This window comes from Nansenia antarctica (assembly GCF_963989245.1).
Source record: "Nansenia antarctica genome assembly, chromosome: 8".
NCBI lineage: Eukaryota > Metazoa > Chordata > Actinopteri > Argentiniformes > Microstomatidae > Nansenia > Nansenia antarctica.
The window spans coordinates 39,051,284-39,076,686 of NC_137678.1; the positions used below are offsets into that span (position 1 = coordinate 39,051,284).

Sequence of the window (25,403 nt, forward strand, 5' to 3'; positions counted from 1 at the left end):
CCACAACTGTGATCCCATGAGCCATTTCCCAGTAAGTCAAATGATTGAGCCGGTATTTGAATAAGATAAACAGCTATGTAGACAACATTGTATCCAGCATTACAATTGGCATGCCCTTCATGGGACATCAGCACATTAGCTGTGTTGGTCCTAAATACCTTCTTTTTTTTTTACTTGATTTCATCAAGGTAAATTAAATGGTTTCCTAACACTAAGCCAAAAAAAACACTACATGTATGAGAAAGGACTTCATCAAATTATCATGTAATTCATAATCATGCACACCCCAGTTAAGTGTTGGATAAAAATGATAAATGCAGTACATGGTTTTGAACAGGAACATGCTGATAGGATGCCCTTATCCTTCCACTGTGGGTTCCAGGCCACTTTGTCCTGTGTGTAAGTGTACTATACCCATATATATATATATATATATATATATACAGAGCATAACTTTATGGTGAATGGTCTTTATTGTCATTGCTATAGTACAGGTACCAAACAACGAAATTTGGGAGGGGTGACTCCCCTGGTGCTAGGAAAGAAAAAAAAAAGGAAAAAAGACAAGAAGGGAAAGGAGCTGGTTTACATAGATAAAGGCTATGTACACTATCCACTATACTATACTGTACAGATAAAACACTGTGCTGTACTCTATGCTATGCTATACCTATTCTAACATTTCCTATTTCTCTGCAACCTTATGTACCCTAGGGTTGTCATATTGCACATAGTGTTATTGCACATTCATTTAAAGTGTCGCAGTTTGCAGGCTTGAAATGTACAGGTCTGATAAGGGTCTGATAAGGGTCTGATAAGGGTCTGATAAAGATCTGATAAAGATCAGATAAAGATCTGATAAAGATCTGATAAAGATCTGATAAAGGTCTGATAAAGGTCTGATAAAGGTCTGATAAAGGTCTGATAAAGATCTGATAAGGGTCTGATAAAGATCTGATAAAGATCTGATAAAGATCTGATAAGGGTCTGATAAAGATCTGATAAAGGAGATATGTGAAGTCCTTACATTTTCTAAATCACATCAGGATAAGCTAGTATGAAGCTATTTTGCCGTTTTTCTGTGTAGGAAGAAAGCAAACTTCTGGTATCTGGTTTTCCTCAATAAGCATTTACGGCCTGTGTGTGTGTGTGACACGGAGTGGGTAAAATGCTTTTTTTTCACACATGCAAACATCTCGTCTCAAATGATTTTCTTTTAGACTATCCTAGCTGCTCCGTAAGCCCTGCTCATTGTGTTTAAATTCTTTCAATCGCTTTTTTCACTGTAAAGTCAGTGATGAGCTTCCATAGGTAAGCTAGTTCACATTTCTTCGTTCACGTTTGATTTTAATACGATTTATTATTATAATATAATTAGTCAGCTAACTACCTAGCTTGCTAGCTATCCCAAGGTGATTAGCAGCATTCATGTTTCCTCTCACAGCCCTGTGAGCAGCCCCGTCACATGACCTCATAGCTGTGTGTTGATCACATACGCAAACACAATCACATGTGTGCTGTTTGTCTTCGCAGACAAATCCTGTCTTGGAGGGGATGCGGGCGTCTCTGGTATAGTATGTAGTAGGTATGCAGTATGTAGTAGGTATGTAGTAGGTATGTAGTATGTAGTAGGTATGTAGTATGTAGTAGGTATGTAGTATGTAGTAGGTATGTAGTAGGTATGTAGTATGTAGTAGGTATGCAGTATGTAGTAGGTATGTAGTATGTAGTAGGTATGTAGTATGTAGTAGGTATGTAGTATGTAGTAGGTATGTAGTATGTAGTATGCATGTAGTATGTAGTAGGTATGCAGTATGTAGTAGGTATACAGTATGTAGTAGGTATGTAGTATGTAGTAGGTATGTAGTATGTAGTAGGTATGTAGTATGTAGTATGTATGTAGTATGTAGTAGGTATGCAGTATGTAGTAGGTATGTAGTATGTAGTAGGTATGTAGTAGGTATGCAGTATGTAGTAGGTATGCAGTATGTAGTATGTAGTAGGTATGTAGTATGTAGTAGGTATGTAGTATGTAGTAGGTATGCAGTATGTAGTAGGTATGTAGTATGTAGTAGGTATGTAGTATGTAGTAGGTATGTAGTATGTAGTAGGTATGCAGTATGTAGTAGGTATGCAGTATGTAGTAGGTATGTAGTAGGTAACCAGGGACCCAATTATCAATATAATGTACCATACAGAGTAGGGAGCTCTAGTGCTTGATTGGAAGTGCCGTTTGTAAAAAGACATCTTCTCACACGTACAGGCACACAACAAGTACAACATGTTGCATTTTTATGCCATTAGGCAACTTGCTTCCTAGCATAGCAGGTCCCTGCTAATATATAGCAGTCGCGTGCAGGGCCTCTAGGGAATGGCCTAGGAGGGTGAAAGTTGACATGGTACAATGTCCCATGAAGGGGAAGGAGTGTGTAAAGTTTGGTGAGTGTGACTCTTTCGCAGCCCCTTCCCTGGGCCCAAACGTACCCTTTTCTCCACAGACACACACAGTGGCCATATAAAGTCATGGAGGTATTTCAAAGTCCAAATGGACCTGCTATGCTAGGAAGCAAGTTGCCTAATGGCATGAAAATGCAACATGTTGTACTCGTTGTGTGCCTGTACGTGTGAGAAGATGTCTCATTCCAAACGGCACTTCACATCAAGCACTAGAACCTCCCTACAGTTGTCCGCCGTGTCATTTCATTAAAGCAAATGAACAAATGGAATATTGTTCTTATTTATAATTAAACAACGTGATGCAGTCAAGCAGACAAATCCAGCAAAGAGGAAGACGCATGTATTCGCGGACGACTCACACGGACATCGGCAAATAACGCCACCCCGGAATCTGTAAGCAAATGGAATATTGTTCTTATTTAGAATCTATGTCATGGTATTTGATGTACTGTACATGACCACTGATTGCGTAGTTGTAGGCATCTAGTGATTTATATGCTCTCAATTTCTCACGGGCCTACACGCTAGGCAATGCAAACGTTTCATACTTTTCACAGGCAGGTAATGGCCAGGTAATGGATTGGAACAATATCTCGTTAACTCCGACCACTCCCCCAGATTTGTTTGTTTAAAGAATAAATATGGGAGTTTAATATTACATCCGAATCCTGACGTCTGCCGTGTGAGACCAGGTTGCATTTAGACTATATAGTGACTATATCTAGCTATATATATCTAGTCTAGCTATTGCTGGCTAACGTTACACGTATGTTATTTTAGCTCTCACCTTGTAACAATTAGCTGTAGGCAATAATAATAATAATTAATTATATTTATATAACGCTTTATTCATGCAAGTGCAATCGGGCTAACGTTACTCATTCTCGCAGTTCCAAATGAATGAACGTTGAAGCGCTTGTATCTCAAAATGTGGCGTAACTAATTAATGTGGCGTGCAGCCCGACAGGCGCACATAACAGGCGTACCCCTGCGCTTTCAGAGCTCGTTTTCTCGTCGGAATTCGACGTTTGGAGACGAACGACAGACGTCGAATCCTGACGGCTGCCGTGTGAGACCAGGTTGGCTATGGAGGTATATTGAAAAATATGATGATAAATAGGCTACATGTGGGATGGAGGTAAGGTGTGGGATCAGTGGCGTAGCGGACGGGCCCGCAAGCGACGCACCGCGGGGGGGCCCCAGCCACTAGGGGGCCCCCTAACATTGGATCCCAAATTTTTTTTTTTTTTTTTGTATAATTACAAAATATATAAAATAAAGAAAATAAGTGGCCCTTCATTGTGTCAACCTTAATTTTAATATATAGGCCTATATTTAAAAATATATACATAGTTAGCCGTATCCAATAGCAACATGACTTTGACGTCACACGTAGGCAGCGAGACACAAGGAAAATGAGCAAGCGAAAATACAATACAAAGTACAATAAGCATTCTTTAGGTGGTGGTAGATTCTCTATTCGGACATTATAGCCGCTATATGTGGGACTGTCGGTCCGATATTGTAAAAAAATCAAATAAAAAATGTATGTTTACGGAAGTACATGTCTCAAGTATTATCTCGGCGGTTAGTCAAGTGAAAGAAAAACAACATACAGATGATAATTCACACAATATAATACCACGAAAGCGTACAGCACTAAACAATAACATTTATTTGGGCAGCATCATACTCAAACTCAGGCAGAAGGGCAGGGTCCGGCCAGGTTCACAGTCACAGGCTGTCAGTGCATCATACAGGTACATACTGTAATTCAGCATGGTTAGGCTATATATAGCTGTTTCTTTTTTCTATTCTACTATTCTAATCTACTTCTGCGGTCTGCGTCTCCCTGGGTATTCCTAGACCAGATGGCAAACAGTAAAGAAATGCCACAATATACCAATATAGGAGATGTCCAACGGACAAATCTTGTAGATAGTAATAGTTATTTGTCTGTATTATCTTGTAGATAGTACTAGTTTTTTTTTCTTTTCCTGTCTGTCTTACATGTAACGATGAATTGAAAATCAAGGACCCCAATTGAAATAAGCCAGTGGCTTTCTTGGGTTTTTATCCTTTTAGTTGACCTTGTATGTAATAGTACTCTCATGTACCTACTTCTGCAAATCTTCTAATAAAGTTTTCAATCAATCAATCAATCAAATCCAAAAGGATTTGACTAACCCTGGCCAATTTTACGCAACAAGTAGACTCTGATGCAGCGGAGACAGGGTTGCCAGATGGGCTGGTTTTGGGTGGATTTAGACGTTTTTAGATTGGTTAGGTTGGAAATTCTCAATCCCATCTGGCAACCCTTAGCGGAGAGTCTACAGATATGTTTACAGATATCACACTGCTGTGCACACCACACTTTGTTTAAAGAAATAAAGCTTGTACTATTCTACTTATAATACATTCTACTGATGTGTAGTCTACCATTTGGTTTTAGTTAAAGGCTATTGCTCTCACTTGTTTGTACCTTTTGCTAAGTCAAGCATTTAGAATGTAGAGTGCATATTGCGAAATTTCGCAACGTCAATAACGCATCGGCCTCTAAAAAACGCACGTTTTTTTTTTTTTTTTTTTTTTTTTACTCCGTTGCGAAAGGGCCCCCGCCGCCACCTTGCGGGGGGGCCCCGGGATTTTGCGCTACGCCACTGTGTGGGATGGCAGATATATGTATGATATATTATGGCAGTTTCTCGCACCTGTCCCGCTCTGTTGTTCAAAGACTATAATATAAAACTTTAACTTTACTCTCATTACTCTCATGTGCCATGGGTTCTCGGAAAGCTGCGCATTGAATGTATTATGTATGAAAATAATGCAATATGCTACATAGGAATAAGTGTGTTCATATGCAAACATACTCGAGAGATATGAGTTCAATCTGTAAACTGTTATCATCTCAATAGGACGGCCAATGTAATGCGTTGTTTTTTTGATTTTGCATTCCTTGTTTCGTGGTAAACAAATCTCTTTCTGATCGTCCCGTTCACAAAAACCTAAGGTGCATAAGTCACGTAATATGGCGAAATAAATGTTCGTTCAGACAATACAAGATATATTGAAAAATATGATGATGAATACATGTGGGATGGAGGTACGGGGAGGATATGTGGCATGTCCGCTCGCCAACTAAAGCCCATTCTTGCCTATAGACAACTGTACAATCATTCATATTGAGTTTATTCACCCAATAAAGTAAAGATGAATAATACTGCCCTTCACCTTATTATCAGATGTTCATAGACCTGTGTCGGCAATGATAATAATACACAACAGGCAAGACGGTTGTACCATAGATATACAGTACGCAGATTAATATTTGTAGATTCGTTTTCGAACATTAGATAGGCCTAGTTGATTTTGGCAACATTGTACATTGTAGTAGCCAATTGTCCGCTCGCCAACTAAACACACCACATATCATACCTTCGCCCTATATGTATTTATCATCATATTTCTCAATATAAAACGGAGGTACGATATATTACCAGATATACAGTATGTATGGTATATTATGGCAGTTTCTGGCGCCTGTCCCGTTCTGTTGTTCAAAGAATATTATATAAAACGCATCACATGTTTGTCACTGTGTGAAAATGTTTCTGTAGCGAAGAACCTTGGTTCAATCTGGAGCTGATCAACTCCGGACGGCAATAGCACGTTGTGGGTGCAATTGTGCAAGAATAACACTATTTACAGCGCTGTCATTTATTGCTATATTTATTACTGTTATATATAAATGTGAACATTACAGATACCTGGTCAACACAGCTTGGGATTCCAAGGAAATTACATGGAACTATGTGTGAAAGGGACAACAGTTATTATATATTACAGTTATTATATTTTTTCAACTTTCATTCGTTAGTAATGAAAACTCCCGCAGTCTTGATCAATCTCCTAGTTCAATCTCCTCTCCACTTACGTTACATCTACAATGGCATGCATACGTTATTATATATATATATATATATATGTTCCTTTTCAGCTGACTCTCTGCTCTGTCCCCACTTCTCTGGAACTTTATGCATTTTTAGAGGTAGTGTCTTGTCATTTTCTCTTCTTGTGTGACATCGCCATCCAGCGATTTTTGTGCGTCAGTACACACTCCCCCATTGTGAAGAGTGGTCTTGTGATTCGACACCTCTTTGCGCTAAAAGTAGGTAAAAAAACGTCGCTGTTCTAGTGTTAAACAACTACAACATTGTACGTGTGCCATTGTTTGTTATTTCTAGGACTGGAGTTTCGAAAGCATGGCGTTTAATCAGTGGCGGGCGGTGCATTTCACACCTAGGCCTTCAGTGATGTCCTACCTGAATTATTCCACCTCTTAATACCATCATTATGACACGCCATGGCTCTAGAAACTATACATTTAGACAGAAACGCAGTATAACCGGGCGTTGCTGTGATGTTCATATCTGATATAGGGGTATACCAGGGCTCGACAGTGCGACTGTTTTGGTCGCATTTGCGAGTGAATATATTTCTGTGCGACTTGGAAATACATTAAATCGCACCAGTGCGACTGACTGCTGAACTACTGTCATGCGCAGTCAAACCTATGTGTATAAGCGATGAGGGAATGAAAACAGTGAACAGAAACGCGTGTCGCAGAAATGCTTCACACGAGTTCTATATGCGCTTAAAATGCGCATAATGGGTATATGGGATACAGCTCTCATAGTTCGTAGCGCTGTGTGCTTCCGGTTTCATTACAAAGAGGTTAACCCTATGTTAACCTAGGTTAACCCTAGGTTAAAGCCTGACGTCTAACATTCAAATGACTCTAACTTAATCTTTTTTCGGATTTCAATGTATGACACATCATTTGAAAGCTTATGATCCGTAGTTCCAATCCACAACACGTCACATTTGAAAGTGTTTATGTACTTTTTTTACATTTGAAAGTGTTTTGTTTATATATATTTATATTATACAATTTACCAGTCATATTCTGGAATGTGTCTAAATGTTAAAGTTCCATAAGTATAAGCAAAATAAAGTAACAGTTTGTAAATAAATAGTAGCATTTAAAATTTTTAAAAACACGAACCGTGAACCGTGACCCAAAAACCGAGGTTCATACCGAACCGTGGGCCAACTGAAATGAATATTCTTACTTCCCCTTTACATTGTGTGAGTCTCCATTTTTATTACGGCCAAGAGCCGGTTATGATCATTTTGATATGTTATGATTATGATAATTTGTTGTCGTTGTTGACGAAAATTGCACAATTTTCATTGTGCTTCTCAGGGGCGGCTACTGGGGCTCAAGCCCCGGATGTTTTCTGAAAAGCCCCGAATGTTTTACTTAGAAAGGTGACTGACTCACTGACACTACTTTTCCGGTTTGCTGATGCTAGCTGGCTATCATAACATAACGTTATGTTATAATGAAAATGAAACATAGCAAGGTACTGTTACGGTACATGGTAAGAAATCAAACAAAGGATAATACTTATACAAATAAAGTGAATAACAGGCTGATAGTCTTTGATATCTGCACTCTGGTTGACTGAGTAACAAGTGAAAAAGAATGATGTAACGTTAATGTTACAGCTAGTAAACATGGTGTAACCACATTAAGTATGCCCTTATGGTAGTATGTATGTATACAGAACATGACTCAAATCTATCCTAAGATGTAACGCTAACTAACTAAGTTTGTTTAATGTCCCAGGGGGGATTTGATTTCACAGTACTATACACAGGCCAACAATACATGTAATATATATCGTCATATAACACAGGACAAGACTCTAAATACAATATAAGTGGTGAGCACAGAGTCTGCCCTGATATACATACTGTAACATAACTAGCCTCAGCCCATCAATTATGTAATTCTATACAAATATAAATGATGGTGACTGACTGACAGGGGGAGCTACGTGTGCTGACCTCCCTCTGTGCCCAGAACCACCACAATTAGTTTGCTTCATTAAAGGGTGTGAATGTATATGTGTTCTCCAGTGCCTTTTGTCCGCTTTAAGGTGGTGGTAAGTTGAAGGTTGAAGGCAACATTTTCCGGCGCGCTCCGCGCGCACATTACATTCTCCCTCTGGGCTAGCCCCGGATCTCCTACGATCCTAAATCCACCCCTGGTGCTACTGAAATTCTTGGTGTGCTACTACATTTTTCAACATGGTAGCACAGTGCTACCTGGGGAAAAGGTAAGCGTCAAGCCCTGGGTATACCCCTTTAAGAGGGCACAGAAGTTAGGTAGCATATCGGAGCAGAGTATGAGAGTGAGACACAGAGAGTAGAACGGAATAAAGAGTTTGTTTTACTACCACACAAGTGTCATCCCTTTTAACAAGTACAATATTACAATATTACAATATATAGCACCCCGGGAAGTGATTAAAAGATCGCATTGAAGCCCCACTTACTCACACAGCTGAACCAGTGCACCACACCATACACTCTATCTACGAACCCCAGGGTCGCTCCGTATATCTACATCTCTTGCAGAAAAAATAAAATGCTTTGTACTCACCAAAACAACTGATTATTTGAACACAAAATCCATCCTCCTTTCTTTCCTCAAGAAGACTACAATGTCTCTGTTGTACAGTTGATCAGTTCCACCAATAAGTCATTTTCTACATGGATAGCCTCGCTAACGCCGGGGTTGGCCATTCTCTTCTGATTATGTCTAGCTTTTCGAAGGTTCTTCTTGAAAATGGCATTGTTATAATATCTGCCACCAAATCTACCTCTTCTCCTCCTTCAGCCATTGTAGCTGCTTGTAGAACAACAGCTTACATCTACACAAATTACCATGATCAAGTTCAGTTTGCTAGCTCTGCCTCCCAATAGCGCGTATCCAATCAAAAGACGTGCAGGTGCTGATCAGGTGCTCCGCCATACAGCAGGCGCCTTCGTTGGATTTGCTCGCCAACTCGAGATCTGACTACGGTACGCCAGTTATTTTCTCGTTCACTTTAAATTACAATCTGTACTCGCGCCACTGTTGAATCTGCAGGCGGGCAGATTTCTTGGTACCCTGGCAACACATTATGGCTGAAATTATATGATTGGATAAAAGCTCTAACAGCCCTCCAAATGGCTGGAAGCAGCGCAACCAAGAGGAAAGCTATGAAATGAAGAGAATAGAATGAGGGAATAATTTAATACATATTTGTGGAAAAAATATATCAAAATTAAATGTATATTCTGATGATGTTTAGGCCAGCAGAGAAGGCCTTGCTGGCCCTGACGGCCCACCACTGCGTTTAATGTTTTTTTTTTTTAACAATTTGCATCTTTTACCCTAGATTGCCATGGTAAGAAGAAAACTATTGGGTTTTCATCCTTGTAACCTATTTAATTGTATTCCCTGACCTCACAAATGTAGTTTGACACCAAATGTCAAATGTCATTATAGCCATAACAGTAGCAAATATATGGGGTGTGGTAATTGCCAATGGGCTCTGATGTATTGTTGGGGCCATTTAAAAAAAAAAAAAAACAGATCTCACTTGTGTCTTTGGAAAAAAGTTTTTCTATGACCCTAAGGTACTTCCATGCCAGGGGACATTTGTTGCATTTACTGAAGTCAACGTGCTATATTTTGGACTAACAGCCTTTACTATAAGACGGTCTGTTGTTGAAGCCAGTGCAAATGCCGTCTCCTGGAATACCTCTCGGTTGAAGGGATATATCCCACTTGCCCGGAATCCTGCCTGAATGTTGGCCGGGGAAACTGCTAGAGGGAAGGCTGTAGCCACGATTTTGGGGATATCGTAGATCGTCATAGTTTTCCCGGGGTTGTTTAGCATCCAGGCAGTGGAGGCGGTATTCGGTTGTTAAGTCTGACGTCACGCGTGACGTTTAGCAATTTCCGGGTTCAAATTTTAAAAATCCCTGTACCAGTGTATTAAAGCGGTAGAATGACAGTTCAATCGTTTTTTAGACTCGGATCTATTCATACAACAATAGGCGGTGGGCCGAAGCTGTCTATCTGCTTTAGTTTTTGAAATGATCGATCTGCAACTGCAGACTAGTTGATTTTTTCATATAAGCTAAATGGTTTTTTTTGGAATGTTTCCGTTTGTTGGCAGCCTATTTTCGAACAACGTTTTATGAAAACTAAACTTACGATTCATAAGTTAATAAGGAGAATGCTTGGGGCTACTATGCCGCTAACCAATCAAAACCCGTTAAAGCATCACCTGACTTGACGTCTGCCAATGATATTCCTACAAAATACGGAACTATGAAGACTGAGTTGTTTCTGATAACTTTACTGTCAGATTTACTTTCAGGTAAGATTTGAATGTCATACTAATTCATATCACATATTAATGAACAAGTCCATGTCATGTTGTGTCAATACAAACATGTTCTATATGCTATTTTACTGAAAAATCCGACCTAACGTCACCCGCGATTGTGAAGCTAATTAATTAACAAGCTAGTTATCTAACTTTAAAGGGTACAATAGTTACCAATGTCAACTATGTCTATTCTCAATTATTTCAGTAATCATTGTGCCAAATTGGGACCAGTAACATTAACTTGTGTGTGAGTACGTTATACAGTATGTGTGTGCAAGCATGTTTTTGATATTGTCAATCGTCTCACTTTTACGAGGTGAGCTGGTAAGACAAAACCCAAGACTAAGTGTATCTTCACTTGCCTTGCCTATAATTGACAAGACTAGACAAAGATTCAAGTGTTTAGAGAACATTTATAACACTAGTGTGTTTTCGCAGTGCAAACACAGACACATGTCTGTACATGGTAGGTTGTTAGATTTGCATGTGCATCTCCCTTTCACACATTTAGTTTTTTTGCAGGAGCAGTATACAAGCTCTAAAACTGCGACTGGGGCTGGGGGAAGTGACATCCAGTCAATCCCAAAGAAATCTCCCTCTATCTTCCAGCCATGGCTCATTGGCGGAGGGATGTCTGGCTGGCTCTTAAGGGACCTCCTGTATGGCTGCCTGGTAGTTTGCCCGCTGACTATGTTTGTGCAAGGCATCCTTATTTAGTGGTAGACTTCGGTCATTGCACTTCCCACTCTTAAACATTTGACACCTAGCTAAATGTACATCCCTACAGCCTTTGTGGTCGTAGAGGTCGCATGTAAATGCCTCAATTTCCTCATACAGCTCTGTTGGCAGTTGAAACGCTGTTCCCAACTTTTGGAAAGTAGCACAATGCTCTTTGTTGGACAGGAGTGTTTTTACGGCCTTCACTTTTTCATTGCCGTGCAGTGCACTCACTGTATCACAGCCGGTGAAACAGTGAAATCCAATGAGCGCATCAGAGACTTCATCACCAAGATGGCTGTGTATTCTCTGTACGTGTATGGTGTTTGTTTGTCCCTTTCCCTGTGTGGAAGTACAGGTTTGCTCCTATTTCCTTACAGAAAGCGATAGCCAGTACAAACACACGTGTCAGGACTGCTGATCACAACATGTGAGCTATACTGTGAGGCATGTTCACAGTGAAGCAACAGCAGGGTGTCTGCCTCCTCCTGTATTGAGAACAGTGTGAGCAGTGGTAAAACCTCAAGTTCTGTGCCACTGCTGTTGACTCTGATCACATGACACTCAGACCCATGTCCAACAATCAAAGTGATGTCTTGAATTTGGTCTTTCCTGGACTTGGACCATGTCTCAAAAAGAAACTGTTGTAGGTTTTCTTTGTTTTGGCCACAAGCCAAGAACTTGGACCAAAGTCTTCTGGTCAGCTGAATATATTGTTGTCAACTGTTGGGAATTTGTATTAAAATAACTAGAAGTGATGAATCATGTACTATGTGCTCATTTAAATAATATGTGACTGAGGTCAGTTGAGAACAATTAGAAGGTCACGCGAAGCCAAAAGAGAGGTTCTGTTTTTGAGCGACAAGAAGAAGACAAGCTCCTGACTAACAGAAAGTTGTATGATTCAAACCGCCTGTAAATTACTTATTTTTACCTATGTGCTAACAACCATTTTAAACCTGCTGTTATGATATTCTGTTTTCCTGTACTGATTTTATACTTTCATAACTAATGATTAATGATAAGTCTATTCTTCTATACTATATTTGAACTTGTTAATCAAATCCCAAGTCATGGGACTGTGTAACTTCAACAGTTATGTTTTCACAAGCTATTCTGATAAAGGACACACTGACCTAGTCATGAGGGAATGGGTTTGAAGATCAAATAACTGGCCAATTAGTGCTTTAGAACGCACATAGAATTAACAGTATAAAAATGTCTGTTCATCCTAAAAATATAACTGTGTGCATATGTTTACTGATTTCTTAAAGCTTACTGTTTTCTTAAAAACAACAGAATGTGTATGTGTCTAACGTTGCGCAAGATTAAGGCTGCTCTCACAGGTGGATACAGCCGACAAAGTGTGCAACTACTCTCACCATGACTAACGGCCGGGGGGGGCCAGAAGAAGAAGATAACACACAGTACACTCGCACCCACACAAGGAGTTGAAGGCCACATAACTAACTAAAACACTTGCTACAAATCAAATGGTCACAGCTGCAACAGATGTTATGCTGAAAATTAAAAAACTACCAGATAGGGGGAGGAGGGACAGCCCAGCCCCAAATGTTAAATCAAAATGTATAAAGTCTATGTATCAAGGCGAAACTGGGTTCTTGTCTGGTGAAGCTTCTGCAGTTAACCTATTGACGGTTAGCTGATACTGGCCTGCGGAGGTGAAACTAGATGGGACCACTTTTCCATGGAAATGAACTATTATTGCTTGCTGATGTGCTTAAATATTCTCTTAATGAACAGTTCAGTAGTGGTGCCCAGGGGTGAAAGTGGTTTGAGTTTCTTACAGGAACTATAGGCTACTACCCCAACCTTCATCGTTTCATATTGTTCTCCTCCTGCCCCCAGCTTCATGCATCCCTGAACACACACATCGTGGTGTTGGTGTCGAAATTAGAAACACTTTAGGGCTGCCATGTTTCACCAAAAGTTTGGAGTGAGAGTTTTTGGTGGTGGAGCGACCCAAAACTGTGCACGTTTTGGTAGCGGCGGCCCCTCTCTCCCACACAATTATTTGTGCTAGTTTCCTGCAATTTTAAACCAGCACAAGAAATGAAAATAATTGGAACATTTGATAAAACAAGAGAAATTCAGATAATATATCTTAAGTCTTAAGTAAACAAATACAGTAGCCTACAGAGTCTAAAACAAAATTGGGCCTCATCAAGTGAACTCAACCCCTTGGTCAGCAGCAGAAAGACCATTGGTCATCATCTTATATACAGTGCATAGATGGCTATCATGTTATACAGTACATACCAGGGTTTTTCCTGGGTCAGAATCCAGCCTTGGAGGTTGATGTTGTGCGTGCGCAGTGCACCCAAATTTTCTTTGAGGGACCCCCAATTGTTGTATTTGTATTGTAAATTGTAATTATTATTATTATTAATAATAATAATAATAATACGATGTGATTTGAAAGTACCAGTAGGCTACCAGATACGTATGCACATATTTTGCTACCAGGGTTGCCAGATGGAATTGACAATTTCCAGCCCAACCAGTCTAAAAGCTGCCGAATCCACCCGTCCAGTGTGACCAAAAGTAGCCCAGTCTGGCAACACGGCTTGCTTATGGAAGCATATAGTGGACTAAATTCAAATGTTTTGCATGCATACTTTCAGACAATATTCAAATTCAAATGCAATTCTAATGAGCGGATGTGTTTCCTAGAACATATACATGCAATTGCTAATCACATTATTGCATTACAATTTGAATATTGACTCAAATAACGCAGGCAAAAATGGCAAATGAATATGCTATTTTGGGATTGCATAGTCATTTTCACATTAGAATGACAATTTGAATTTTGTCAGCTACAAAGCGGATGTGTTTACTAGAACATGTAAATGCAATTGCGTATCACATTATTGCATTACAATTTGAATATTGACTCAAATAACGCAGGCAAAAGTGGCAAATGAATATGCTATTTTGGGATTGCATAGTCATTTTCACATTAGAATGAACTTTTGAATTTTGTCAGTTACAAAGCAGCGCATGACTTTGAAAATGAAATGTCAAATGGCTTTGCATTATCATTTTAATATTGACAGCGAATGTGCACATCAGGTACATGAAAATGAAAATGCAAATCATTAGAATTGCATTTGAATTTGAATATTGTCTGAAAGAATGCATGCAAAAGTGGAACATACAAATGCAATCTCAAATTGCATTAACATTTGAATTTAGTCCACTATATGCTTCCATACGGCGCGACTGTAATCCCGGTCGGACTGTCTCAGTGCCCAGTGCTGCCCACCCAACCACTTCGCGTCGCGTCGGGTCTACTGTAAAGCGGGTTAACATGTCCTTTTCAAAGGTATTAAAATAGACGCAACGAAACATAACGTCAGCCATGTGTTTCCTTGTTGGAAATTATGGATCGTGAATCGTGATTGCTTCTGCACTCTGCAGCAATCGGATTTTGATTGACAGGCAGCTGCATCTCTTCCCCCAACGGCGTTCCGGCACAGAAAGTCTTGCCTGAACGCCGCACCGGACCGTTCCGGCCCACTTTCACCTATGGGGTGCCTAATATTTGATTGGATCATTTTATCTTAAGAAGTTATATCAAGGACGTCTCGTTGAGATTAAACGAACTCGCTTGTAAGTGACGACTCAATTAACTCAATTCTGGAGAAGTTGATCGCTTTACACTAGCGACACCCCACTCCAGATACAGAGAGCACACAGAGCCCTGGCGCAGAAACCACCTCCGAACGCACCCCCCAGGTCAATGGTGGTAAACTTCCTACAGTTTGAGACGAAGGAGGTGGTGCTCAGTCATGCTTGGAGGAAGAAACTTGTGGGAGAGAAGAGGGTGTTTTTTTTACCATGATTATGCAACTGAAGTGGTCCAGAAGAGAAGGGATCCGCGGCCATAAAGAAGATATTGAAAGAGGAAAAGATCCGTTTCCAAACCCCGCTGGCGAGGATGCGAATCCACTGGGAAAGCGGAGTTAAAACGTATGACAGCGCAGAGGACGTGGCGAGAGACATGGCGGGCAGAGGATACGAGGTGGGTCTCCTAGGAGAAGGCACCGCGACTACAGAGAGGGAGAAGACGCGACACCGGGCAGAGTGGCAGCAGACGAGGGGAAACAAGCCGGCGAGGAGCGCAGCGGCTGCCGCCAGGGAGAAGCTGAAGGATTTCCGATGGGGGAAATGAGTCTGATTTGCTGCCATGAGCGGGTGTCTTGAAGGGACTGAAGCACAACCAGATGGCCTACAAGGTATGTTTAAAACAGTCAACGGACCTCTAATAAAGTAATTGTTTGTAATAGTTGCCGTTTGAGAGAGACTGAACTAAGAGAGTTGGACATTACTAGATGGAGTGAAACCCTTTGGAAAGGGTGTGATTTCGGTCCTAGGGAGGGGCCCTTTCTGAGAGGAAGGATACCCCCTCGACCTACCAACGGGACTTGGGGGAAAAGTCACCCCCTTTTTTGGAAGAAGTGTATGTTCTGTTTTATTTCTCATTATTATTTTTTGTTAGGTTTTATGTTACATTATGCAATGTTAAAAATTACTTGCTTACTTAGTTTACTGCTGTACAGGTCACTTATTAGGGATACTGAAGTAGGACTAGATGGGTACCACTGTTAGACTGGTGTCACTTAATGTTAATGGTTTGAATACCCCCAAGAAGAGAGACAGGGTAATGACGAAACTTAACAGGGACAGAGCCCAAATTATATATCTGCAGGAGACACACCGTACCAAATTAGAACATGATAAGCTAAAGAAATATGGTTTTAGGAATCTGTACAGTAGTTGGTTTAAGGGGGGTCACAGAAGGGGTGTGACGATTATGATATCAAATCAGGTCCAGTTTGAGTATAAAAAAGAGATAAGAGATGAGGAGGGAAGATACATTATTGTGAAAGGGAAGCTTGACAATGTGACCGTAACTCTGGTGAATGTTTATGCTCCTCCAGATTGTGCTAAGTCTTTTTTTAGATCATTATTTGATGTTATTGCAGCGGTACAGAGGGTATACTAATCTGTGGGGGGGATATGAATGTAGTTTTAAATCATAACATTGACACAACAAGCCTAAAAAAAACTAAAATACAAATGTCAAAATATGTTAATATATTATTGGATGAGATGGGTTTGGTCGATATATGGAGAAACCTACATCCACTGGAGAAAGACTAAACACATTCTAGAATAGATTATTTGTTTGTTGACTCAGCAAATGTCTACAGGGTTAACGATTGTCATATAGGAGGTGCAGATGTGTCAGATCATAACCCGTTGTACCTCGACATAGGCATTAGTAACCGGAAAAGATTAACCAATTGGAGAATGAATGTAGGTCTGCTGAATAATGAACAGAGGAAGGATAAAATTAAATTGGAAATACTAAATTATATTAAGGAAAATGATAATGGAATGGTGGAGCCAACAATGATTTGGGACGCCTTGAAGGCGGTTATGAGAGGCAAATTAATCTCGGAATCGAGTCATGTTAAAAAAACATAAAAATATACGAAAACATAGCAAAACTGAGAGGATTGGAAAGAGACTACCAGAATTCGGCTGATTTAATTCTAACATTGTGACTAGACTGCCCCTGGTCTAGCATAGCTTTTTTTCTTTTCTTATGATGACTGATGTATAGACGATTCACTTACTTTAGACAAATGTACTTGTTGTAAGCGTCTCCTAAATGTAGGCCTAAACAAATGTAATGTCTTTCCTATATCTTGCTTTCTCATTTGCAGCTGGGCCATGTTCTTATTCTGAAATTACTTGCTATTTACTATTTTCCACTCTATGCAGTTTCACTCCACTCTGCCTGAGGAATGTTCGGAATGGCAGTTTGGACTAACTGACTACCATGGGATTTCTACAGTGGTGTGTTTCCTGGTGTGCTTTCTGGTGCTCCTCTGGGGGATCAGGCTGATGGTAGGATGTTTGCCTTATGACTATGTTACTATAGGTTTCACAAGCATTATTATGGTTAGGGCTCTTTTTGTATGAATGCTCCATTAGCTCTAAATCTAAGCTCTCTAGCTCTACATTGGGGTAGTGGAGGCCTAGTGGACAGTGAGTTGGACAGGTGATCACAAGGTCATGAGTTTAAATCCCACCTGGGATCACCACCACTAGTGTGCCCTTGAGTAAGGTACTTAGCCCTAACGTACTCCAGGGAGATGGTCCATGTAATCTCTAATTGTAAATCACTTTGGATAAAAGTGTCTAAATGGTTAAAATGTAAATCTTAGTCCATGGCTTCACCTGTTTCTCATCGCCCTTGTCGCTCTCTGTGTTACAGCCAAGCAGAACACACCGATGTGAGTAATCCTACTTATCATTACTTGTTATTATTAGGGATGTCCCGATCCCACTTTTTCACTACCGATACCGATACCGATACCTGGGCTTCGGGTATCGGCGATACCGATACCGATCCGATATTTGTATACATTTTTTGACCCCTGAATATTTTATTTTTTTTTTTTTTTTTTTCCTAACACCAGGGGAGCCACCCCTCCTAAATTTCGTTGTTTGGTACCTGTACTGTAGCAATGACAATAAAGACCATTCATTCATTCAAATACCTCCCCAGTATATAGTCCACACCAACAACAGTTAAATTAAAGACTGCCAGCCTTTATTAAAGCAACAAATGCGACGTGTTGTGGATTGGAACTACGGATCATAAGCTTTCAAATGATGTGTCATACATTGAAATCCGAAAAAATATGAAGTTAGAGTAATTTGAATGTTGTTAGACGTCAGGCACATAGGGTTAACCTCTTTGTAATGAAACCGGAAGCACACAGCGCAGCGCTATGCGCATTTTAAGCGCATATAGGACTCGCGTGAAGCGCTATGCGCATTTTAAGCGCATATAGGACTTGCGTGAAGGATTTCTGCGACACGTGTTTCTGTTCACTGTTTTTATTCTCTCATCGCTTATACACATAAGTTTGACTGCGGATGACAGTAGGATCGGATCGGAGCCTTTTTTTTTTCTGGTCCGATCTCCGATCCAGCATTCAGGACCAATATCGGGTCGATATCCGATCTCAGTATCGGATCGGGACATCCCTAGTTATTATTTTAATATTGATAGCTGCTATTGATATAGCTATTGATGTAAGCCACGACTAATGTCAGACACATTTTCTCCACTGTGTCTAAATAGCATTACATAAGCAATTCAAACAACGGATTATGGAACTCCTACATGACAAATGCGACTGCTTGGTGAAGCTCTACAGAATAGAACTACTTGTACGTAACTTTGTAACGTAACTTTTTAAATTTTAATAATCACACAACATCCTGAATTATCATATTATATTTTGTAAATCTGGCTGATTTTAGGTGCAGGAATATGAAGACATTCTGAGTAGATCCCAAGAGAACAGTCAGGTAAGCAGTCCATCTGTCTATTATAACCAGGGTTCGAGTTATGTGGGAGCCGAGCTCCCATAGAGATGGTCTGAGGCTCTCTGAGCTCCCATGAAGGCAGTAAAATCAAAAATCTGTGGGGGTCGCTAATAATACATTACCACAACTATTATTTGATCAAAATGTCAATGTAATGAATATTATTTAATTTATATTATAAATATTGTAAAATAAACACGTTTTCCAAAAGAACTACGCGCACCATTAATCTCCTGTGAATGACAGTATGCCTTTGACTGCCTGCACTTCACCACCAAGACACCATGGGGCGCAGTAGAATATTGTGCAACAGCAAAAGGTTGATTAATCAGCTGTGCGGTAAACCGTTTGGAACACACAGTGCACAGCTGATTAATCAATTAAACCAATAGAGTGAGACACCAGTTGCCTTTCAGGAAGTAGTGAGATCGTGCACCTAGCCTATTATTGAGAAGCAAACATTCATTCATTAGCTATACAGGAGTATATACATACAGTAGCTACCATGCCGCCCAAAAAAAGGCCACTGATGCCGACCGGGTCATCAAGCCTAGACAATTTCGGGTTTTTATCAAAGAAACCTGCTATGACACCTAACGTTAGCCCTGCTGCTACTACTGTTACTGCTACTACTGCTGCTACTACTGAGGACTCTGCTACCAGGCCTGAACGCGCAACACCCACACCCAGTTCAGATGAGGGGCAGAATGAAGAGGTAGGGGAGGCAACGCCACAGAACTGGGGAGAAGATCAGTGGAGATCCTGGAAAAAAAGAAACCCCTGGCTATTTGCAAATGAGGATGGCCTTGGATGCCTTGCCTGTAAAGAGGCAAAGACTCTTTTACTTTCAGAGAAAAAGTGGGGAGTGCGTTTGGCGGATGCCTGGATCAATGGGACAGTAAGTAGCCCCGTTCAAAAGCAGTTGCGGAAAAAGATTTATATACACCGCGACAGTCATGCTCATAAACGAGCTGTTGAAATAGCAGAGCTTAAACAAAAGGAAGTGCTTCCTAAGAAAGTAGCAGCACTCACTTCCATTATGTACAAGGAGACAGCAAGTTCGTTCAGGGCAGCCTATACTGTGGCTAAAGAAAGGATGCCATATACAAAACTGAATCCAATCATGAAGCTTAATGAGATGAATGGCGCGATAGTCGGCCCTACTCACCGATCAGATCATTCATGTGCACAGATTTGTAGAGCACATTGCACAGGAGATGAAAAAGAAATTCATTTCTAATTTCAAATCAATTTATTTGTTTATTTATTAGTTATTGTGTTATTAAAGTGTTTAAGTGTTTTATGGTAAAGCATTATGAGTGGTGTGTGTGTGCAGGGTGCTCGTGAGTTGTATATTTTGGGGAGGGGGGAGGCTTGTGTATGGGGGCGGGGGGTCCTCACACAAAGGAGTAGCCTAGGGCCACTGACCACCTTAATCCGCTACTGCCTATAGCTAATTAAAACTTGTAAGTCCCATCGCTGTGTGGGCATGATTCGCGCGTGCATGAGAACATTTCGCACTGTTATTTTGGAGACCCCCACAGAGCTCAGCTTATAACTCGAACCCTGATTATAACCCATTAGTTTCCTAGTAAATGCTGAACTTGACTCAGAGAAGTGACTTCCCCCAGGAGATTATAATATAATCACATTACATATAATAATAATATAATCACATTAGAATCTAAAATAATCAAAATTATTGATTGATAATAATATTATTGATTATTTTTGATTCTACCTCTTATATTAACCATCTCTCTCTCTCATCTGTTATATGAATTGTCACACACTCAGGGCCGATTTCACAGACAAGGCTTGACCCTAGTTCTGGACTAAATCACACTTTCAATGTAAAATCTCTATTGAAGATGCTTTTTAGTCTAGGATTAGGCTTAAGCCCTGTCTGTGAAACCGGTCTCGGTCCTTAGACATTTATCGTACAGATACTGTAACATCAAGATCATCTCCTTTTCCCCCCAAGGATGCACTGAGTGTCGTGGACATGATGTCACTGAGACTTGCTGTTCTGGGACAAAGGCAAAACCTACAGGCAGTTAAGGATACAGTGAGTGAATTACTGCTCAAACTCCTTTTTGACAAATTGACGAAATATAGCTTTCTTCCTAAGATAAGTTTTCGGATCCCTCTTCTAATAGATTAGTCTGATGGACAACAACAGTATTGAAGAGGGGCCCAGCCGCCACCACCATCGCGGCGATGCTAAGGTTCCCGCCAGAACGGGTGAGTCAACCACACAATGTTGTTATAATGCAAAAAACATACAAACTGTTCGACAATCTACCTGGAGGATGTTTTTGTCAGCCTGGCCTGAGGGTAGAAGCACACACAAATGATTGACCACTAAGCTCTCTGTTGCTGTTTATAAAATCATCGACTTTGTTGCAGATGCTAAGAGTCAGGAGCAGATGATGGATGCTGTCTTAGTAAGTTAGTGTAGTGTTAAGTCACACAGCATGATATATTAGTATAGTTTTAGGTTACACATTTATAGTGAATGGAAGATTTTATGTGGATTGCAGAAAGGCACCTGCTATTCAGTTTCCCTTAAAACACAGCTATTTCACAATCAGTCTGTTGCTTGCTTTTGTAAAGTAAAGAATGCATCATTTTCCATCATAATTCAGGCTTTATTTCCTTATTCCTTGCATTATTTATGTGGTTTTCTTCTGTATTGGGTTGACGTCCTCCAGAACAAGATCCAGGAGTCCTCGGTAAGGAGAACATTCAATTCAAATCCTCATTACTTTTTACCATCTTTTATGGGGTGCTGGTCCCGACTCTAAAATGTAACCCATTTCCTGTCTTTAGATCAAGGCCTCTGCTACCGAACACGCTTTGACCAGGAAGAACACAAAACTAACTATTGTTCTAACTCTCCAAAAAAGTGAGCCCATCCCCTCCACCCCATGTACTGTCTTTACACCTTGATGTGTAGCCCTTCTCTACCCCCACTAATTTCACTTCCTCTGTACACATTTACACTGCTCCGTTGATTCACGTCAATGAGAACTCGACTATAAGGCTACGGAGTTACAAGTTCACCGTTCATGTTATAACACTTGTTATAACACTCATGTTTTAACACTTCATCATTCTGGTCTTCTTTGTCTAGAAACGGCCACCCCTCACCAGGCAGACACTTTCCCTGCAGCAAGGAACAGTGCTGAGGAGAACCACCACAAGAAGACCACCAAGGCCACCAAGACCACCAACACCACCAAGACCACCAACACCACCAAGACCACCAACACCACCAACACCACCAACACCAGCCAGTCCATCAGCCAGGCAGGACTGAAGAGTGCAGCAGGACTGAAGAGTGCAGCAGGACTGAAGAGTGCAGCAGGACTGAAGAGTGCAGCAGGACTGAAGAGTGCAGGACTGAAGAGTGCAGCAGGACTGAAGAGTGCAGCAAAGCCAAAGCCTGAGGAGAGACCCCACAAGAAGACCACCAAGGCCACCAACACAGGCCGGTGCATCAGCCTAGCAGGACTGAAGCGTCTCTTCAGGAGGTCCAATAAGAGTAAGAGACAGGAATTATTACATGCATTTGGTGTCACTTAGTGATAGATGGGAACCTTTCGTTCAGCTTTTTTTTTAATATATATATAATATCTTTATTTGTATCTTGTATCTTCTATGGTTATGTAACCATAATTTCAAGAGCCTTGTGAAACAAACATGCCTGTCAATATACATAGTGTATGTGTATACGGTGTATGTGTATATGGTATATGTGTACATGGTATATGTGTATATGGTATATGTGTACATGGTATATGTGTATATGGTGCAGTCAGTATATGTGTATATGGTAATGGTTGTTGGCCAAGTTGACTGAGGTTTACGTTGCTCCTCTCCACCGTTATGCCTGTCTCTCACTGTTGTCCCCTGTTCTTCCTCTGATGCTCTCAGAGTCCAGACCTACCATTCCAGAGATGGTCCGGGTGTACTACCGCCCCCAGATCACAGTGCCAACGGGGACACCCCCACCGGCATGGCCCCCAGCCCAGACACCCCTGAGTGGTGCGCCAGGGTGATGATCTGGCCTATCACAGTCCGGACTGAGTGGATGGAGCGCTGCAGACTGTCTAACTACTAGACTCTGACGCCGTTTGACCCCTGGACTTGTCCTTCATACGAACTCTGACCATTCTTTTTCTATTTTTATTCGATTAAGGACAACCCCAAAAATATTATTCTTAAAATGGAATACTATAAAGCATCTTAAAACCATCATCTTGTTGTTTGCCTGTTTTTGTTTCACTGAGGTAGCATGAAGAAACAGTTTTTTGGGGATAAGCAAAAAGATATATTACCAATACCAGCACTAGTGGTATATTGGGATGTTTACCCATTGTAGGAGACTGTCAGCCCGGCCACATGGACGTTGTCACACTTGGTGCCGAACTGGAAGAGGAAGAGGAGGTAGGACGTGAAGGAAGTGATGAAGAAGAGCTGGGCACCAGAGACCATGCCCAGTTTATACCTCTTCATCAGCAACCCGCCAAGGAATATCCCCACAGTAAGCACAGGCAGGGTCACCACACCTGCAGGGAGGCACAGTGGAATCTTTACAGCCAATCAGCATCAAAGCTGCCAGATGGACATTTCTGTTGGGAGTGTGTTGAGGTTTTGGCTCTGTTTGAATACTTCCTTCCTTCCCTCCTTCCTATCGTCCTACTTCCATGCTTCCTACATTCCTTCATTGTCTTAGGTAAACTGATCTAACAAGGTTTAATTGGTGTAAACAATGGCTATGCGCCACAATGTATAATCATTTAACAAAGGGTTGTGGATGACTTCAAAAAGGCTGCAACTACTAACCAATGAGGAAGTTGGCTCTGGCTGCAGACTGTCCAAACTGTTGCTCCATGTACTTCGCTTTGAAGGTGAACAGGCCGATTAAGGAGTTGTACTTCAGGACGCCTCCGCACAGCAGGAGGAAGTAGGCCGGGGTGGTCAGCAGGGCCTTTAATGAGGGCAGGAAGCCTGGGGAAGTCAACAGGACACGGCCACAGTTACTCTTTCATGATGCATTGTGCGCGCTTCAGTTAGTGAGAGTCTCCTAATTAGATTAGATTAGATTCAACGTTATTGTCACCGCAGAGTATAAGTACCAGACAACGAAATCTAACCAGAAGTGCAAATAGTGATATAGTGCAAAGACATGATATTGTAGACAAAATAGGATATGTACAGTTATGAAATGAGTACAGTATAAGAACAGTAGGTAGTAGGTAACCAACCCACTGACTTACCACTGGATTTACCACGTTCTAAACATTTCCCATGTTCTTTTTGCTAAACGGTATGTGTGCGCTGACAAAAAAATGTAATAGCAAAGAAAACATGTACATTTCTATCATTAAAGATGGGCAAGATGTACTCTGTTTTCTCTAGGTCTGAGATCACCTCAGGCCCGGCTAGTCATAGCATCTACCTTTAGCGATTTCTTCCAGTGTCACGTTATTGGCGGGGGCATTCCCCGGCCCGTCCTGAGGTGCGTGCGGCAGCTTGTCCTCCTCGCCCTGCTTGGGCAGGGACCTGGGTAGGAACCAGAAGGGGATGCCCGACAACAGCTGGACGCCAGACGACACAAAGAAGCCCAGCCACCAGGCCCCGACCCAGCGGGCGTCCTGAGGGGTGATGGTCACACTCTCTGGAAGAAAGACATCTTATCGTCTGCAGCACTGATGCTAACGACAGCTATGAGGACTTGTAATGTATGATATATTGTACATACAGTGAGTAGTGTGAGTAATATACATACAGTGTTTACTTTTTTTTGGGGGGGGGGGGTACACAGATAAACATTGTTTATACTAAGTGTGAGGGACAGAGGTCGAAACCCGAGTCTCCCACATGGAAGACACGAGCATCAACCATAAGGCCGATAGCATTATCCTCAAGGGCAACACTCGATTTTCTACGTCTCATGGCAGGGCTACCTCAACATGAGCAGCGTGATTCTAAATCACCGCCGCTACATTAGTAAGTCGATGTTTGGGAGTCTCTTACCAAGATCGACAAAGCCAATATCTACATACAGCCTGGCACAGAGGGACCCCAGTAAGAATCCGAACATGGGACCCAGCAGTGAGATGGTCTGTAGACAAGCTGGGAATCACACGACATTCACATTTACCATTCAAATTGACATGACTGTAACATTTACATTGTTGAATGAGTGTTGTGTCTGTCACTGGCTGGGTTCGAACAAACAATATGCCTCTCACATGGATGAGACCACCAGGTACGAGAGCTACTGTACATTGGGGGTTAGTAGTCACAGACAGGGCTACCTCAGCACAAGAGCATGACTCCAAACCACCTCCACTACAATTTGCAGTATTTATTTACCTCGGGTAGGAGTCGGAGGGCTACATCTGGGCTTAGAAGTCTTGCCTATATAACTGGCCTATGTAACTCACCTATGAAACTGACCTATGTAACTCTCACCTCTGGTAT

At 41.2% G+C, this 25,403-nt stretch overlaps 1 protein-coding gene across 1 annotated transcript in view; it reads right to left on the minus strand.

Moving 5' to 3' along the window:
- Window positions 1-25,403, minus strand: part of slco1e1 (solute carrier organic anion transporter family, member 1E1) — a gene marked incomplete at both ends in the record, with an annotated part of 49,242 nt that overhangs the window by 15,931 nt on the left and 7,908 nt on the right. The window contains 4 exons of the mRNA XM_080538331.1: window positions 23,287-23,482; window positions 23,760-23,924; window positions 24,376-24,594; window positions 24,954-25,052. Coding sequence (XP_080394457.1) covers window positions 23,287-23,482; window positions 23,760-23,924; window positions 24,376-24,594; window positions 24,954-25,052 — 679 coding nt within the window. The remainder of the gene's footprint in view (window positions 1-23,286; window positions 23,483-23,759; window positions 23,925-24,375; window positions 24,595-24,953; window positions 25,053-25,403) is intronic.